General features: G+C 44.6%; 1 protein-coding gene across 7 annotated transcripts in view; it reads left to right on the forward strand.

Annotated features, from left to right (window-relative positions):
* Positions 1–17283, forward strand: part of ELF2 (E74 like ETS transcription factor 2) — a 37538-nt gene extending 20255 nt beyond the window's left edge. For 6 of the 7 annotated variants that reach the window (XM_030492919.1, XM_030492920.1, XM_030492925.1 and 3 more), the window contains 6 exons: positions 7885–7998; positions 9152–9289; positions 11296–11382; positions 14201–14393; positions 14780–15133; positions 15547–17283. In XM_030492919.1, the coding sequence (XP_030348779.1) occupies positions 7885–7998; positions 9152–9289; positions 11296–11382; positions 14201–14393; positions 14780–15133; positions 15547–16174 (1514 nt within the window). In that variant the 3' untranslated portion in view covers positions 16175–17283. Of the gene's footprint in view, positions 1–253; positions 549–7884; positions 7999–9151; positions 9290–11295; positions 11383–14200; positions 14394–14779; positions 15134–15546 lie in introns of those variants that run through there. The other variant, XM_030492923.1, reaches the window with a different exon arrangement.
* Positions 17284–19386: the final 2103 nt, after the last annotated feature.

Here is a 19386-nt window from a genome sequence, read left to right on the forward strand (position 1 = left end):
TGTAGCCGTCAGGGAGCGGCGTGGGTGCAAGTGGCCGGAGACAGCGCGGAGACGGGGCGACCGGTTGCGGGACGGGGCTGCGCTCGCCTCAGCGCCCGTCCTTGCCCAGTGTCCGCGCCGCCGGTGCCGCAGGGCGGGGAGGCGCTGCCCGCGCCCCGCCGCTCCCCGACCCACCTGCGCCGCGGGGCGCGGGCGGGCGGCGGGGCCCCGGCGGCGTTTCCCCCGCCCGCGGGCGGCCCCGCGCTGCGGCGGCGGCGGCGAGTGCCGGCGCGGCACTTCCTGTCTAAGCCGGCGGCGGAAGGATCGCGTGCGCCGCGCCGCCCCGCAGGAAGCGCCGCCGCCGCGCCGTGGCGGTGCCCGCGCCGCCCGCTCCTCCCGTCGCGCCGCCCCGCGGGAGCGCGCACCGCCGCTCCCGCCGCCGGCACCCCCCGCGCGTGCCCGGCGCACGCCCGCCCGCCGGTCAATGTGAAGCCGCTCCGGCAGCGTAAACATGGCGACGTCCCTGCATGAGGGGCCCACGAACCAGCTCGACCTCCTCATCCGGGCCGGTAAGCTGCGCCGCGCCGGCGGCGGGAGCGCGGTGGAAGCGGGGACCAGGGAGAGGAAGCGGCGGCGCACGCCGCGCTCTGGCGGCGGGCGGGGAAGCAATGGAGGGCAATCAGGAAGTGATCACCTTGGTAGCGGCCGGCCCGGCGTGCGGCCGCCGGCAGCGGCGGCCCGTGGCACCTGCCCGCGGCGCGGGCGGCCCCGGTACCGCCGCCACCGCGGCGGAAGTTATGGCAGGGCGGGCGGGGGAGTTTTGCGGGGTTTGCGCGGCCGGGGCGAGAACCAGGAAGTGTGCGAGATTGTTGTCCTCCCGCCTCCCCCAGCCCGGCCCGGCGCTCCGCTCCGGGCGCCGCCGCCTCCACGCTGTCTGAGCAGGCAGGCCGAGCACTGCAGCCGCGCACCGCAGGGCTGCGGCCCGTGCGCTGCGCACCCGTGCGTGTGCTCCCCGCACCCCCCCCCTCCCGCAGCGGTGTCCTTTTAAACTTTGCGGTGGCGGCGGGGCGGGAGGAGGCGCGGCCCACGTGTGCGGGGCGGGAGCGGGCACGCACGCACACCCAGGGGACACGGCGGGCGCCTCTGTGGGGCGGGGGGGTGGGGGGGGCGCCCCCTCCCCCACGCGCGCTGCGTAGCGGAAGCGGCGCGTTCCCCCGGGGCCTCCTAAGCGCGAGGGGCGTGTCGGCCGCCGCGCGCCAATGGGGGCCGCCGCCGTTGGCGGCCGGAGGGCGGCGGGGCGGGGCGGGGCGCGGCGGTCGCCAATGGGAGCGCGGCGTGCGGCGGAGCGGCGGCTCCCTGCGGCGCTGACGGGGCGCGCACGGAATTGGAGGGAAGCGGAGTGTAAACACGGAAGTGGGGGGCGCCGCCGGCGGGCCGCACGTGGCCGCCCCCCCCCCCCCCCCCCCCCGCCTTTCACCTCGGCGCGGACGGGGCTGAGGGCGGCGGGAGCGTCATCCCGCCCCGACACCGCGAGGGTGGGGCCGGGGCAGGTGCCCCCTCGGTGCGGAGACCCTGCGGGAGCGGGAGGAGGTGCGAGGCCGCGGGAGCGCGGCTCGCTGCCGCCGGTCCCAGCAGGTGCCCGCACCTCCTGGCTGCTCTGGGACGCACATTCAGATCGGGAAGACTCCTGCCCGCTAGCCACTGCCGTGCCAAGGGGCGCTTAGTTGAGCTCTGGCACCTTGTCAGACACACACAGTTTCAGAACCGGGCGCTTTCGTTTTGTTACATCCGCCACTTCTGACAGTAGCATGCTGAGGTGATCCGGGGGTTTTTCATTAAGTGCAGTGCAGCCCTGGAGAAAACATGAGCGAGGTTATACTGCTCACAAACACAAATATGGTGTCAGACCTTCAGTTCTCCGTGGAAGTCGTACTAGCTCTGATTTTATTGTCTTTACACCATGGAGCTACACTTTTTAAAGTAGTCCGTGGAAGTTGGGCACTGCAGTACAGAGAATAGTAGTGTAGATAATAAGTTGTGCAGTTAGTGCCTGGGCACAAGCTGGTCAAGAGTATACCTTCGTGCTGGCTTCTTGTTGACATGGCAGTATGAGCATAAACATGTGCTAAAGGTTATTAGGCTCTGTCGTTTACCTGTGTGTTAAGGTATCCTTTTAAAAAAGGGGGCCAAGTTGTCTGATCTTCAAAATGGCTTGCTTTATTTAATATGGAAAAACACACAGGGCTTGTTGGAGGGGAAGAACAAACCCTAGAAATGCTCAAAAGACCCCCGTGGCAAAGCAGTGGAGAACCGTTCTGGCGCAGAGCAGAAAAAGTGGAGCCATGCCGTAACCATTCGGGCCCTCTCCTGTGTGTGACGGAGGAGATAGCTTCTCTTTGCCAGTGGAACACAGCTCTCATTCCTGCAGGGCTCGCTGCTGCAGGAGATTCCAGTTATTTGTCTTTTGCTTTTGATTGTTGATTAGTAGAGAATGTTTAAGTAGTTGATTATTGTGTCAACAACTTCTTAAGTCACAGTAACTAGATTGCTTCTAAGCCAACCCTTAGGTAAATAACCAGTGACCTTTGTATTGCTCTTTCTGCTGTCCTTATCCCAGCCAACTTGATTTTTTTCTTTATATTTGCATTGCAGTGGGGGTTACAGATACCTACACACATCTAGTATTCCCATCGTCATACTGTCAGGATACCATGCCTGTTTACTTATTTATATATGTATATGGCATCACGTGGATTTAAGAGAGGAATCCTATATCCTAAGGGATTATAGTAATTATGCCTTGCCTTTTTCTGTGGCTGCCGGCCTTGGTGTTGACAAAACTTCAGAGTGTTTGTTAACTGTGGGAAGAAAGCTGGACCAAAATTGTTAGTGCTTAAGGTTATCTTAATTGCTGGTTGTAAGAGCAACTCTGAAATGACTTTACGAAGATGCGTTTTGGCTTTGTAGCTAATATTTCTCTCAATTTTGGGCTGATAGCATATGGCTCACAGGGAAACAAGTGTTTTGAGATGATTGCCCTCGTCTTCATTGTTGCTTGCCAGTGTGCAGTGGGTTATGTGTCATCCTTAAATTGTGAGCAGCTGGAAGTCTTCTGAATGAACAGAGCCAGCCTTAGGGAAATGCCAGGAAACCCAAGGAGTTGTTCTTCAGTTTCTGAACAAATGCCTGCCATAAAATAAGCAGTAAACTGAAAATGCTTTCTTTTCCAGTCAAGTGTTGCATACAGAAAGATTTCTGGGTATTACCTGTACAGGCAATTCAACTGTTTTTAATTAAAGTGCGGCTTAAGCGCTGTTAGTACCTTCCACTGCTGTTTACTGTGGTCTTTTAAATGCTGAGATAAAACAAGCATGTGAACACCAGTAAACTTTAATGAGGTCTGTTAGCGTGTGTGTAGTCACTCTTGACTGAGTTCCATGCTTGGAATTGTGAATTCTTCATTAAAGTGTTCCTCTAGTTGCTCGATGGTATTAAAGGATAAGCTATTGTAAATCAGGTGCTGCAGTTAAGTGTTGACCTTGTAAATGCAGACATTGATAGCTCTTCAGATAAAGAGCTGTATCACAGTTTCAAAAAGTACCACTTTGAAAACTTCAGTCCATTTTTTTTCCCTCTCACCACTTGCTTTAATTCATTTTGTTGCTCTTGTTTTATGTAAAAACTGGGAGCATTGTTACAAAATAGATATGTTGCCAGTATTCTCTTCTGTAAAGCTAAAAGTACAGCCCTGTCAGACTTAATTACCAAGTTTGGTATTTTGTAACAGCTGTTGAGAGCCTTGAATCATCTACTGTACACGCTAGTCGTTTAGAAAGTGGAGCTAGAAGACATTAGGTCTAGAGTGAAGATAGACATCGGCTAACCCAGTTAACTGTTTATGTTTTAAAAATCAAAATAACTTTGTCTTCTAAGAGGATTTTCTTTTCCCTCTGAAAACAGAGTAGAAACTTTTTTTAATGAGTTGGTTTAAAATAAAGTGCCAAGGAGTCAGATTTCTTCATAAAAGTGGTAAGATGAGATTTGATTTAAAAGAACGAAAGAGAAATTTGTGGTGGTAGCTCTGATGCGTTCTAGATTGGTAAACACCAGTTCTCATGTTATTCAGTTGCTAAAGTCTGGAAAATTTACTTCCATCCATGTGTTTTACCTCATTTGGGCAAGTGATATTCTTCCTGAAATGAGTATATAAGGTAACAGAGCTACATCGTGAGTTGTTTACTCAAGCAATACAGTCTTTTGTAGCTTTGGGAGTCTTGTATATGTGCACAGTAGTACCATAGTTGATAGTATAAAAATAATGGAAAATTTGCGAATTGGGCATTTTTGAAGAAATGGGTCATACACATCATTCTTCGGTTAGAGATTTTTCTGGCTGCCGCCATACCACTGTTGTGCATCACAAGCTTGGATGTACTGAGAGAAGGTGAAGGTTGCTGTGATGAGGTATGTTTGCATGGTAAAAGCTATACGGGCCTGGAAGGTTCTGCTCAGTAAATAACTGCCAGTGACTTTCTGTGGTGATGGCTTTCAGCTGAAGTTGGCTTTTTTTCTACTACCCTTTATTGTGAGAAATGGTACCAGATGTTGTGATACAAGTGTTGTTTAGTTGGTGACACTTGATATAGCCACCTGCAAGAACAGCTACCTGGTTTTCCTTTGTCCCCTCCCCTCTCTGAGGGAACCTGTTCCCCCACTTCCATCTTTCGGGATATCTTTTCTAGCTGCATTTTTCATCAGTGTCATCTCTCCTGCTTGAGCACTCTGACTTGCTGTGTTCTGTTAGACATTTTTTAGCCTGGCAAAAAGACATTTTATGTACAGATTTGTGCTGAGATGTAAATTTACACTTTCCTCTTCCAAATGTGTTGGTGCAGTTGCCCAGGCACAACTGAAAACTCCTAGTGCTCACTGGGTAGAAGAACACTTCTGAGGCTAAAACCATGGAGAAGCTAGCTGATAAGACGTCAAACTTGGTAATAGCGCTCATTTTAGTAAGTGTTTTAATAGATGTCTTTTTGGCAATGTTAGGTTAGTTTGTTAACTGTCATGATAGACAGACAGCATATGTTTTGTTCCAGCCAAAGCCAGAAGCGTTACTATTTTCTGCTTGATGTTTTTTAGGTGACAGTTTTAGTGGAGTCCTAAGTAAGTCGTGTTGGAAAAACGTTTGTGAAGTGTGCATTTCCAAATGTCAGAGGCTTTTGAGGAGTAGATGGTCTAGTTTTATTGGAAATAGAAGGGTTGCTCAGGGCAGAGGTTGGGTGACTCCTCTGCCCCTCCGCTTTGCTGTTAGGGTTTTACAGCCTTAGTCCCTAATGCTGGGGGGCAGGGGGTGTTCATCTCCTTTCCCTGCACTCCAGCCCCTCAGCAGAATGCCATAGTACTTTAAAAGTACAAACACGGCTCTCAGCTACCATTTTTGCCTTGTTCCCTCTCTCTGCTCAGTACCTCTGTGTTGCAGCATCTAAGCTGTTCCCTATAGGAAATACTTTGGATACAAACAAAAACTTTGTATGCTTTTAAGCATTTAGGAGATGACAGCTTCAATATGCTAATTCAGTGCTTTCTAACAACTGGAATTTGGCAACTGTTGTTTGAGTTTCTTTATGGAATTGCTTTATAATACTGCTGATAGCTGTATTATAGCTGCACAGAACCTAGCTAACTAGTTGTCCCCAAAAATGTTTACTAACAGAAACAGAAATGAAAATGGTACAGCTCTTTGCTGCAGGCGAGGCAGAGGGGTTGGTGGGAAAGCTTTCCTGACCTGCTTTAAATCTTTTTTTCTAGAATAATAATACATTAAATGATGATTTGGACTTTGTAATTTCAGTATTAGTGTGGAATACATGCATTCCTCATCCCTGGAAGTGTCCCCATCTCTGGAAATGTCCAAGGCCAGGTTGGATGGGGCTTTGAGCCACCTGGTCTAGTGGAAGGGGTCCCTGCCCATGGCAGGGGGTTGGAACTGGGTGATCCTTAAGGTCCCTTCCAACCAAAACCATTCTGTGATTCTATGCTTTATAGTAACTATCTGAATATTGTTCCTGTATTCTGATGATCAGGGAAAAGTTTTATGTGGTAGATGCAGGGAAACTTTAAGTCGTCAATTTGTGCAACTGAAGCTTCCCTTTAGAAAGAAGAATGTTTAGGTGGAGGGTTTGCTTCAGGGCCACTCAGTTTCAGTGCAGGCATTCAGCTTCTGACCTGGAACACTTCCAAACTGCTTGGAAAAGAAACAGCAGCTTCCCCATGCCTGGGGAGCACCCAGGACCTGCAGCTGGGGAAAGGGCTCAGGGTGCAAAACTCCTGTTGATTGCCACTGATTATCCCAGGGACAGAGCATGCATAGAGACCCTTTCCTTTAGCCTGAGTTTCCTATACTCTTGGTAGGCTTTTGTTGTTCCCAGCCTGGGGCGAAGCAAGTGGTGGTGGAATGTCAGCTTTATCAGGCATCTACTGTTCCAAAAGATAAAGCCCCCTAAATAGCATCCTAGGAGAGGACTGCAGTGGGAATCCCAGCAGCCAGCCAGTGGGTGGGCACCCGGCCTGGCTCAGCCAGACATTTCAGCCCCCCAGAATTTTCCATGTGTGATTCTTCCAGATTTTGTTCACTTGCAGCTTCTGGTTTATATGTTTAGTGCGTAATCTTGCGTTTAGATAAACTGGAAGGCTTTCCCCCCGTCTGTGCCTGCGTGAATCTGTTTCTTAGATCAGAAGCACCGCTAGCAGTGTTTTCACTGCTTTATCTAAATAAACATCAAGTTGTTCCTTAGACGTTTTCAGTAACAGGATAGGTGCCCTGAAGTTCTTGTAGAGCGTGATTGCCGAATCCTCTTTAGCTCTCTGACGCTGGAGATAGGTGACCCTGCCTGTGCTAAAGATAGATTTCCTGGGCTGCCGGAGCAGTTGGGCTTTGAGCAGATGGCCATACATGGGAAGAGCAACGGGGAGAGTGCTGGCGTACCTCTGTTAGAGAGAGGGTCATGGGCAACAGGTGCTGCCACCACCACCGCCACCGCCTGTAAAAACCTTTGCGAGGGTGAGCAACACAGACTGGGCCGTGAGCAGGACCCTGGGTTTAACTGATAACTGGGGGGGTTTCCTAGCGTTGCTGCTGCAGTTTATGCCGTATCGTGCTTTAAAATGTATTCTCTTCAAGTTATTTTAATTCGTAGAATCATAGAATAGTTACTTAGTTTTTGTAAACTTTCAGAACTCGGAAAAAAGAGGTTTTTTTCACCTTCTTCCTAAAGTTATTGCGTAAAAGAAAGCCCCAGCTGCTGCGTACTGTTTTTTATGCTCTGTGTTTTGCTTTTTAACAACCAAGCCTGCTAAACCCAGCCCTCAGAGAATTTAAATGTCAGAAAATGAAGCTGGATGTATGTTTTGCAAACCAATCTTGTATTTTTATCTACGTATATATAATATTTATATATCCTTGTATTCTTTAATATATATATTTATCCAAATCGATAGAAAATATGAAGAGAAGTGACCTTAAGATTTTAATGGGATGATAGTTGGAATGGTTCTAGTTCCCTGCTCTGCTGCATCAATTTGTAACCATCCTCACTGCAGGTCTGGTTTGTTGTGGTTAGCTTGAAGGCAGAAGACAAATCCCAGAAGTGTGCTTCTGTAAGCTCTTGAACGCCCCATAGAAAGGAGGAGCATGGTTGTGAACCAGAAACCTGACCTAAGAAGTGACAGTGTTGGTTCTGCTTGTCTTGTGTCTTCCCTACACATTTCTGTTGACAGGAAGATACAAAAGGTGTGAAGACATCTGGCAATTTTGAGATTATCATGCTTAAGGCTGAGTATTGCAGTTGTATGGCAATACACAACTTTGTAAGTAATCTGTTCTCAATTTTTATTCTTCTGTAGTGGAGGCATCGGTTCATGGAAGTAATGTGCACTGCAGGGATAAGACAATTGAAGCTGCAGAGGCCTTGCTTCATATGGAGTCTCCAACCTGCCTGAGAGATTCCAGGAGTCCTGGTACGTGAGCCGCAGTTTCTGCTCTCTGAGCCTTTTCTCCTTCCACTAATTAGTAAAGCAAGCAAATTGGGAAAGCTGCTTCTGTGGAGAATTGCATGCTGCTTAAAACATTGGCTTTCTTATTGCAAAACTACTGATTTGTTTGAGTTTTTACAGGATTTCTCTACCTGTAACAAGCATACTTACAGATTAAATAATTTATCTGAGATAGGTTGTTGGGTAGAGATCTGTGAGTAGCTACACATTTAAAATGAACTTTTCCATCTGAACATCAGGAAATACTTTTTCACTGTGCAGGTGGCCGAGCCCTGGCACAGGTTGCCCAGAGAGGTTGTGGAGTCTTCATCCTTGGAGATATTCAAAAGCCATCTGGACACGGTCTTGCACAACCAGTTCTAGGTGGCCCTGCTTAAGCAGGGGGTTGGACCAGGTGCCCTTCAGAGGTCACTTCTAACCTTACCTTTCTGTGGTTCTATGAATTTGACATTTTAAATTGCTAAAATAAAAGTTATAGTAAGGGAAAGATATTTTTATCTGTGTTTCTATTTTAAAAAGAGTATCTGAATACACTGTGTGGCAAAGTATTACTAGTTAAAAAAACCAAAACTTAATCTGATGATTACTTTAATTTTATGTTCCTTAATATACTTAATATATGTTCCTTAACATACTTAATATACTTAATATGTTCTTAAAATACTTAATATGTTTTTAAAATACTTAATATGTTCCTTAACATACTTAATATGTTCCTTAACATACTTAATATATGGTGGATGAAATAATAGTTAAACCGAAACCCAAAAGCTACAAAATAAGAAATGGAGATCAGAGTAAGGATCAAAGGTTAAGCTTTAATTTGTTTCCTTTGAAGTTGAGTTGAGTTCTGAAAAATATTGGTGCGATACTTGTTCTATGCCTAACAATACTGGCAAGCGTGCATATTTTAGGGAATTGGGTTGATTTTCTAGGTGACAAGTTGTTGGAGCAGAGTTTTGCTATAACATTGCATATTCTTTGATTAAAATAATTTCATGGAAGGTACATTAAAATAATGAGGTAGAAACATCATCAGATACTTCCCTCCCCCCTCCCCTTCTCCTTCCTTTCCTCATAGTGAAAGCTTTTGTCTCTCTTTGTGTGTCAAACCTAGAATTTATCCATGCAGCCATGAGACCTGACGTGATCACAGAAACAGTAGTGGAGGTATCAACGGAGGAATCTGAGCCAATGGATGCGTCTTCTGTTCCAACTTCTCCTGATATCCATGAACCAATGAAAAAGAAAAAAGGTAGGTATGGCTCTTCATAGGAGCAATCTCGGAATTTATTTCTGGTGTGCACTGCTGCAGACGGTGCGGTTGATAGTGGTGGAGATAGGTTAGATGATCCCATTTCTCTGCTCATCAGGCTGATTAGAGTCTGAAATGTGAGTTGTTAGAAAATGGGTCTCCAACAAGAAAAAAGAAAAAAAAACAGCAAGAGAAAGGGTTTTGTCAAGCCATAAAGGAAAATATTATTTCCTTGTAGTCTTCTTTAAGCACGGTTTACAAAGTGGAGGAAGGGTAGAGAAGGATTCAAAGAGGACTTGCGTGGGTAACCATTGGTGTCTGAAATATGGAAATATTTGGAGAGTGGGTGGACTCACGGTTCTTCGAATGAAACAGCAGGGTAAATACTAAGTTACAAAACCATAAATTAGTTTACAAAATCAGTACAAGATCTTCCGTGTGAGAGAGAGGTATCTTCTTTGTCTGATTGGCATGTCTTGGAGGAGAAACTATTCAGAACAGCGTTGGAGTTCTAAGCATTCAGTTACCAATGACACGTTGGCACCTGGTGAGGTTTATTTCTGGTCTAGCAGTTTTCTTACAGGCATCAATACAATTCATATAACTGAAGCAATATTGTTTTATTAGACCTTTCAGGCATGCTAAGATGGAATATTTACTTGTAATTTAGAGCAAAATGCAATGTAGTGATAAAGTGATATAAATATAAGATCTATGAATTTTAGATTTAATAAAAACACACATAACCATAACTCGACTGTAAATTACATAAGCAAGAAAATGATGATTAAAGCTTTTCTGTGGATTTAATCTGTAGTCATGCACTGGATTTAAACTATTTCTTTGTATTCAGTTGCCTGTTTGGTCATTACTGGGTACATTGCGTTACAGGGCTGTGCTCAGGAACTTTGGAAATCTTATGAAGGTTATTTTGTAAATATTTTTTTCCTATTACAAATCCCTGCTCTTAATTGTCTAAGGTTATTCAGCCCTAGTTATAGAGCCATAACCTTGGTCTTCATAATTTAATGCCTTTTGAAATTCAGTGTTTAATAAAGAAGATCGTTCATCAGCAAAAATTAATGCTCTAGTGCCTGACGTAGGAACTTTAATCGTTGCTGCTTGCCTTTAAGTGAAGGTAGAAGCATGGAGTGTTTACAGCCTGCTGCTGCCGTGGGGTATGATCCTTTTCCCTGCTTGGGCCTGTTTACCTTGAGTAAAAAGGTCATGGAAGTGTGAAAGGATGAGGAAGCCACAGGTCTTTCACTGGCATGGGCAGGTAGGCAGCTCTAAGCCTGCTGCTGGCTGAGTCCTCCCCTCCGGAGCCTCGTCGCAGGGGCAGGCAGAAGGTAGGAGGAGGAGGTGTGTGGGAGCCCTGCCAGCCCACAGCAAGCCCAGGCAGCGCACCCTACTCGAGGGCAGCTGAGATTGTGGCACAGGTAGGCTGCCAGCAGCGCCTCGGGCTGTCCTGCACCCCTGAGGCTGGGGGTGCTGCTTGGAAGTGTGTTAATGCTCTGCCTGCCCTATGTGAGTCCTGCGCGGCACCGCTTGTGTTGAGTGGAAGCTTTTATCTGTAGCTTTTAACAGACAGGTGCGAGGTGGAAATGGATGTTTATGATTTCAGTAGTAAAATTTCTTAGGAAGACTGATGCTTTGGTCAGCACCCATGCTAGGATACAAAAAACACAGAAGAAGAAAGAACACAGTCCAGAGAAAACCAGACACTTTGATGTTTTTACTTCATAGATGTGCTGTTTACCTTACCTGCCATTAACTTGTCTGAAATTGAGTTAAATCTGCCACTGAAATAAGCAACCAAACGATGAATTAAACTGGTTGTGCAGTAGTAGTAATAATCTAAGAATTTTAAGTTTATCCATACCTGTAGCAAGGAAATGGCAGGGAAGAAAATACACAAACTGCTTCTTTCAGCAAAGACAAACTGTAAAATACTTTTATTCTGTAGATGATTAATACTTCCCCCCTCCCTTCCTGTTTATGTGCAGCAGGCCGTAAACCGAAGACCCAGCAATCGGCTATGTCTGATGGGTCTCCAGATCTGGGTATAAAGAAGAAACCTAGAGAAGGCAAAGGTATATTTTTTCATTTATTGAGCCTTTAAAATTAGGCAGTATGTATATATTGTATCTATCCCATGAAATACGCAGATCTTTAAAATTTTGGTGGATGAATTTGTACTGACTTCATTAGAGTTTAATTGTATTTGATGTCTTCAAATTTGTCAAGATCTAGCCCAAGGGTGTGTGGAACTGCTCTAGAAGTGCCCTGTAATACACTCTGATTTTTCATTTGCTTTGCTTTGTGTTTATTGACTCGTGCTGTCTTTTGTGTTGTGTGTTAACTCACTGCTAGACACATCATTTGTTAAGCTACTGCTGAAAGGCTTGTTCTCAAGTAGAAGCAGCTAATGGGCGTTTGTAATGGTGATGGTTGAAAATAGGTTTTCTTAGTTAATTCACAAACTTCAGTGGGAATATATGGCTTGACTAATAGATTCAGTTTGGCTTACAGGGAAAAACAAATGGTGATATGTTGCTTCACTGGTTGAGTGAGGAATTTGTGCAGCAGAGTCATACTTGCCTAATGTTTCTCCTGACAAATATTGAGTACTCTCTTGGACTTCAAGCCCCTGCTAGTCACCCAGCAGGGAGACAAACTAGAGAATTTGCTCACAGGTTACCTTTAAGTTGGCATACAGTGTACCACTCTTCCCCTGGTTACAGGTGAAAAACGTGGATCTCTTTCCCACTTGCCTCACTGAAAGTCATTTGGAGATGTTGCTACAGCTAGGAGAAGGAAAGTGTAGTGACTTTCAGTGGCAGCATTCTAGCTTAAGTGCGCAATGATCAGCTCCACTCTTATTTTGGGATTTGTTTGAAAGCAAGATCTCTGCTGTTTATGTAATTGCCTATCTGGGATACAGCTCCCGAGTTGTCACATTTGTCAGTAGGGCAAGGAAGAAAGGGGCTGACATTGTGCAGATGTTAGCTTATGAAAACCAGCACAAACAGTAATTAAACTTCCCTTCAGTGGCCACTGTTGCTGTCTTTGGATTTGGGTGTAGCAGCTGACCTCAGTGAAGATCACAGATATTGCATCTGCTGTACTAAAAAATACATCTTGGGGTTTTTTTTTGTTTTGTTTTGGGTTTTTTTTTAGTATTCTTGAAGCTTTCTTAGCTTTTCTAATTTTGATTTCATTGTTATGGCTTTCTATTATCTGAATAGTTCTATGTCCCGGTTCTTAGTTTACTGTACAAAGAACTTGGAGAAAGGAGGCCTGTCATTCCGTGTCTCCTCGTTTTTGTCTGTACTGGTGATTTCATCTCAGTGCTGTTTGTTTTATTAAGTGGGAGATGGTCCTGCTTTGTGTTGGTTTTTTATTTCTGTGGTTCCTCATAGTGAACTACTTTTGTCTGTTGTTTTCACAAGGTATTTCATTCTGTATTTTACACTACAGATGGCATAAAATACATGTTTTTTCTTAATGTTAGCAAACTTGATATCCTGCAAAATATTTTCTTACTGGATTTATTTTTTGTTATTTAAAAATATTACTTGTAAATATAGCTATTTTACATGCAGCATGTTTTTTGGAAAACGATTATTAATTTCTAGAGCTCAGTGCTGTCGGTAGAGTTAAGTCATGGAGGAGGAGAACAACTGGTTGTGCATGTTTTGAAAGGCAATTGCTTGTTGTCCATGCAGGTACTCCTTCCTTCGTGCATTCCCGATTCTTTCTGGTGCAAAGTGGGGCAGATGTAGATCTGATTTAATTGTGCCCTTCAGTCTATTATACAGGGGGAACTGGAGACCTCCTAGTATTTTTTTCTTAAAGACAGTAGTATTTTTTGTCCTCACACAGTAGATTGGCAGTTCAGGCATGGTTTCTCTTTACGTATTTTTTTCTTTTGCACAAATACTGTTGTAAAGAGTGTGTGCAGTTGGGAAGAGCAAACCTGGTTTTGAGCTTCTCCACACGGATGCTGGTACCAATGCGACGGTTTGTTGATACACACAACACCTTGTACCATTCCCGTGGCTTCTGGCCATTATTCCTTCTATTTTCAGATGACAGCTAACATTCTCAAGTAGCTGGTGGCTGTAATAACTGACCGGCCACAAGAAAGTTCTTTCATTGTGCAAAATCTACTCTATGTTAAGATAGGTAGTAATAACCTCTCCTATGAAGACAGGCTGAGAGAGCTGGGCTTGTTCAGCCTGGAGAAGAGAAGGCTCCTGAAGGAGAGACCTTAATGCAGCTCCAGTGCCTAAAGGGGCTACAGGAAAGCTGGAGAGGGGCTTTTTACAAGGGCCTGTAGTGACAGGAAAAGGGGGAATACTTTAAGCTGAAACAAGGTATATTTAGCTAAGATATAAGGAAGAAGCCCTTCCCTGTGAGGGCGGTGAGGCACTGGCACAGGTTGCCCAGAGAAGCTGTGGCTGCCCCACAACTCTGATGCAATGATTTTCTCATGTTTGCTTAAAGAGGGAATAGATATGCCAGTTCATTTTCTGACACAGAAGGGCAGGAGGATCTAAAATCCTGAGCTCTCCTCCTGCCTTGGCTGAACAGATGAAGGTTGTAGTGACTTGAAGCAGTGTCCAAGTGACTTGGAGAGTGTCCCACGCTCAAGAACTGAGAATGGGTGTGGGATTGAACAGGCTCCTGTACTATGTAGCAGGTCACTTGGATTAGCTCATTTCAGAATGTAAGTATTTACGGAAGCTTTACAAAACAGAATGAAAGAATATGCGCAGGTTACGTTATATAGGATCCTCTGTGTAACATGTGCTTGTAATGCAGGTCATTCAGAGTTACCTACCTATGGAGGACTTTCTGTTATCTTTAAAAGTGGGTTTCTAATCTGTAAATGCTTTCTGGTTATAGGAAATACAACGTACTTATGGGAGTTTCTTCTGGACCTTCTCCAGGACAAAAACACTTGTCCTCGATACATTAAATGGACTCAGCGAGAGAAGGGAATCTTTAAACTTGTGGACTCAAAAGCTGTTTCCAAACTATGGGGAAAACACAAAAACAAACCTGACATGAACTATGAGACTATGGGAAGAGCTCTGAGGTAAAAACTGTTATGCCTTAGGTTTTCTACTGTAATTTTAAACTGTATTTAATTTTGCCTGTAGAAATATAGGCAAACAGTTCCCAAGTTTTAAAAGCTTTGGCCTCTTACTGACTTGGCTGTTTAAAAAGCCTCAGTGTCTTGCAGTTCCTATTGCTTTTTACCAGTTAATGTTCAATTTAGTTCCTGAAGTATGTATTTAAAAGGTCAGATTTTTTTTCAGCTAGATCCTTCAGATGCTCTGCCAGCTTCTTTCTGTATCTTTTGGCATTGTAGGTTTTACTGTGGTTACTTCAGATTTTCTTCTGAGCACAGAATGAGGTTTTCTTTAAAATGTGTCACGATGTTGGTTGCTACTTAATTATGCTTTTCTTTATATTTTTCAGATACTACTATCAAAGAGGAATCCTTGCGAAAGTTGAGGGTCAGAGGCTTGTATATCAGTTTAAGGAGATGCCAAAAAATATAGTTGTCATAGATGATGACAAAAGCGAGTCCTGCAGTGAAGATTTGTCAATGCCTACAGATGAAAAGTCATTGGAAAGAGTGTCTCTATCTGCAGAAAACCTTCTAAAAGCGGCAACCTCTGCACGTGGAGGAAAAAATTCCTCTCCGCTAAGCTGTACCAGAACAGAAAAAGCAGTCACCAGAGTTGTGAATATTGCCTCACCAGCGCATGATACATCATCATCTCGTCCCTCAACTACCACTACTACTGTCCCAGCAACGACAGCTCCCAGGTCTGTGTTAATGTGGCTTGGGCTTGTCATTTGCTAATGACAAGCAGTTTTTTGGCTAGGAAGCTGTCTTTCAGGTTTTTTGGTTTATGTTTTAAATGTTGGAAACTGTTTCTGATTTGTAAGCAGCAGTGCAACATGATAGAATACTATGAAAGTCTGGTTTATGAGATCAGAGCCAACTCTTAATATGCTTGCCCTCGCACATATTTTAATTCTATATATACAGAGGGAGGGAGAGGTGAATGCTGCTGAATTTTCAAAGTCCGATAGATGTGCAAAAGGTTTGGGTGTTTTTTGTTTGTTTGCTTTTACCATTAAAAATCTGTAAGTCCTAGATTTGTCTGTTCCTGTTGTTATCTCTAAAAGCGCCCTGTGTTTTGGCCTAAAAACACCCAACTATCTTTATTTTGCAGGACTGTACGTGTGGCAATGCAAGTGCCTGTTGTAATGACCTCTCTGGGACAGAAAATCTCAACTGTGGCAGTGCAGTCGGTAAACGCAGGGTCACCGTTAATAACTAACACAAGTCCAACAACAGCAACAACTCCAAAGGTAGTAATCCAGACAATCCCTACTGTGATGCCAACCTCTGCTGAGAACGGAGACAAAATCACAATGCAGCCTGCCAAAATCATTACGATCCCTGCCACGCAACTGACGCAGTGTCAGTTACAAACAAAAACAGGCCTGTCTGGGTCAGGAAGTATTAACATCGTGGGAACCCCGTTGGCTGTTAGAGCACTAACCCCGGTGTCTATAGCTCATGGGACACCAGTAATGAGACTATCGGTGCCTGCTCAGCAGGCGTCTGGCCAGACTCCTCCCAGGGTGATTAGTGCCGTTATAAAAAGTCCAGAAGTCAAATCAGACGCAGCGGCTTTAAAACAGGATCGTGAAGTGAAAACGCTGCAGCTGGTAAAAGAAGAGAAGCCGGCAGATGGAAGCAAGACTGTAACCCACGTAGTAGTAGTTAGCACGCCCTCAGCTATTGCGCTTCCCGTAACAATGAAAAGAGAAGGAATCATAACGTGCGAGAAATGAAGAATTGGCTGCTTCCAGCATGGACTTGTAGACTGTTACGGTTTTGAATATACTGACAGAATTTTGGGGGGGAAGTGGATGCGATCGCCAAGTCGGAAAGGAGCGTTTTGAAATGTTAATAAACATGCATATATTGAAGACTTACTGCAAAAAAAATTTATTTTCCCGTGTTTCAGTGGGAATTGAACCACATTGATAATGCTGACAAAAACTGCCTCTTCCAGTTGGGAAACAGCTGAACCTACAGAGAAGGAAGGATAGAGGGACTGAAAAGGGACCAAACAGTTCACTACGTTACCCGTTACCAAGTTACACTAAGACCTGGAACACTAAAAAGAGAGCTGTGTGAGAGGTTTGCCTTGGCTTTTAGTTTTCAGGGGGAGAGGAAAGTCTCATTGTTAAAAAATCTGATGCGTGTTATATGCATACCAGCAATTACTACTGTGTGCCCACAGTACTCAACTGGTGCTATGTGAAAAACTCTGCTACTAGGTATTGTAGAATGTGAAATAAAGGAGAAGATTAAAGAGCTTCTAAATGAAGACAGAGACCTAGAGGGTTGGTTTGGTTTTGTTTTTTTTTTGTATCATACAGCTTAAGCAGATTCAAAATGAAAGCCTTAGACTGATTTTCAGTTATCTTTCTTGAAATAAGCTAATGGCTTGTTTGTGTAAAGCTTTTTTATTAAAACAAATTTTCTAAAAATCTTGTACCTAGCACAGTATTGTTATAGAATTACATGTAACATATTTTGTATGGTAGTTAAAAGTCTGTCTAAATTTCTTAATTGTGGACAAAATGGCAGCAGGCTTCCCGCCTGCTGCTGTAACATGCCTGTGTCTCTCACTTGGCCTTGACATCCGTGCATACATTTCAGTTTCAGCTCTACTCTCTCACTTGAAAGGTCACGCCCAGCATGAGCTTTTGTCAGGTAGTTCTAAACCTGTAAATTTTTTTTTTAGTTGAAGTTAAGAGGGAAGTACCAGTGTTCAGAATGAACTATAATAGTTTGTATATTCAACATTTGAAGTATATTCTATTTTGTTGTACTCTTGTTTCAAAGTGTATTCAAGTAGGTTTTACTGAAATATAGAAACGAAATTTAATGGTGTTTGGTCTGCTTTTTGTTTTTCACTTTTTTCCTTTCAGCCTGTTAAACACCTTCTCTGCTTATTTGAAATCTTCCAGGCGTTCAGCCTGAGATAGCTGATGCAGCGTGGAAGTTTGGAGCTCCTCACTACTCCTGTTCTCCGAATGGCTGACCAATTCTCTCACACAGTGCACTGAAGCATTTTTCATTGAAATACCCATGGAGCTTGCGATAGTTGGTGAGGTAACTTCTGACAGGGGTCTAGCTCTCTAATGCCTGTTCAGGACAGTGGGCATACGCAGTGTTCTTACGTTGTGGCTAATCACACGAGTGCTTGTGGAATAACTTGAGTAGCTTAAGAAGTTACTGCCCTCCAGCTGACAACTTTGCATTAAAACACAACTTTGTGTGTGCTCCCAGTTGTTGTAATGCAAAGAAGACAGGGTTTGCTTAAGCGACTCTGAGACTCAAATCGGTAAGTTCTGGAGCTTTGTGAACTACCTATTCCTTCAGCCACACCTTGATCTCCTAAGGCTGCACTGCAAAGGAAAGGCAGAAATAAGAGGGCTAGGCTACTCCAGTGTGCTAATCTTTCTCATCATCTCATAGAGACAAGCTAGAAGTACTGGTAGGTAAAAACTGTGCGAAAAGAGAAATACTAAGTTTTACTGCTGGTCCTTTCTATGTTGTTGCCATTGCCATTTCCAACTGTTAATATTTTGGCTTCAGCACAAATACATGACTACGTAGATTTTTTTTCTCTGAATGAAGTAAGTATCTAAATAGGTTTTCCATTTATAGTTGCACTGAAGTTGCAGGTACTATGATGCATTACTACAGGGTAAACCTCAGGTGAGAACACACACAAATTGCTCTGTAGTTGCAGTCCGTATGCAAGAGTTCGGCTTAAAACAAATGTAGGGCAGCTTACCCTGTTCTCATGGGGACCACTCTGGCACTACAACAGTTAACCAGAGAAGCAGCACATCAGCTTGTGGGTTGCCAGGTGCCCCGTGGCACTCCCGGTTCCTAGTGAGATGCCCTGGAAGGTCTTAAGAGCAGAATCTTGGGTAATCTTGAAATAATTTAAATGACCATCTAAGTACTTTGTGCCTGGAGGAACAATTTTAACAGCAATCTGGAACAGAGGTCTTCACTAACAATAAAGGAGACTGGATTAATTAAATCCTTACATTGAAGGTTATTTTTTCCCTTTGACTTCTAATACTGAAAAACGAGTTACCTCTAGAGTTCTAGCAGTAAGCCCCATTCTTCCCTTCGACTGGTAAGAAATGTGGGAATAACTCTGTTCAGCCAGGCTGGTATGTGGGGAACTTTGAAAGTCTCCTGAAAAAGGGGTTCTTTTTCGTACTCTAAACAGGGAAGCAGAGCTTAAGAAGGAATGAACAAGCTGAAGCAGGTAACAAAGTGTGGTGTAGAAGGCAGCAATCTGTCCACCAGCAGTTAATGCAAAGAAGCAGAGGTTCTTACAGATAAGCTGTGTTCTCGGCCTGAGAGAGAGGACAAAGACTCCTTCACGGGAGGTAATGTAGAAGAAGGAAGAGGATTTATGTTGCCAAGAAAGAGGTAGGACAGAAAGGGAAGTGGGTTGACTAATTTGATAGTCTGACAGGCTCCGATGTTCTGGGCAAAGGGAAATGGAGCAGTGTGAAGAGACGCAGGCAGGAAAAATCAGAGAGAAAACTAATAGCCTTTTTAAACCTACATTTTTAAGCCTTTTCTGTAAGAAACCCTTTTCTAAATGGCTGTTATTTGATCATACATGAAAGAGAGGTGCTGTATCAGAGCATGAAATGTCTATCTGGAGTATTTGTAGTTGAGACCTTTCCGACACCCAATTTAGATACACTGGAAGTCAAATGGGGACAAGCTGTCTTTCTGGAAATAGAGAAAGATCTCCAGCTGATGTCCTCCTTCTCTTAAGTTAGAGCCAAGACTTCATCACGTAGTGGCAAAAATGAAAGGAACGAAGGCGCATGTCTCTGCTGCTGGTGCAACAGGCAGCTCGCGGCCATGCTGCTGCATCTTGCCACTGGACTGGCGATGGTCCTGTGGCTCTCTCCCCTGGCCACCCGGTGAGTGGCATGCATGCTATCAGGGA

Source organism: Strigops habroptila, chromosome 7, assembly GCF_004027225.2.
Source record: "Strigops habroptila isolate Jane chromosome 7, bStrHab1.2.pri, whole genome shotgun sequence".
In the NCBI taxonomy this organism is placed as follows: domain Eukaryota; kingdom Metazoa; phylum Chordata; class Aves; order Psittaciformes; family Psittacidae; genus Strigops; species Strigops habroptila.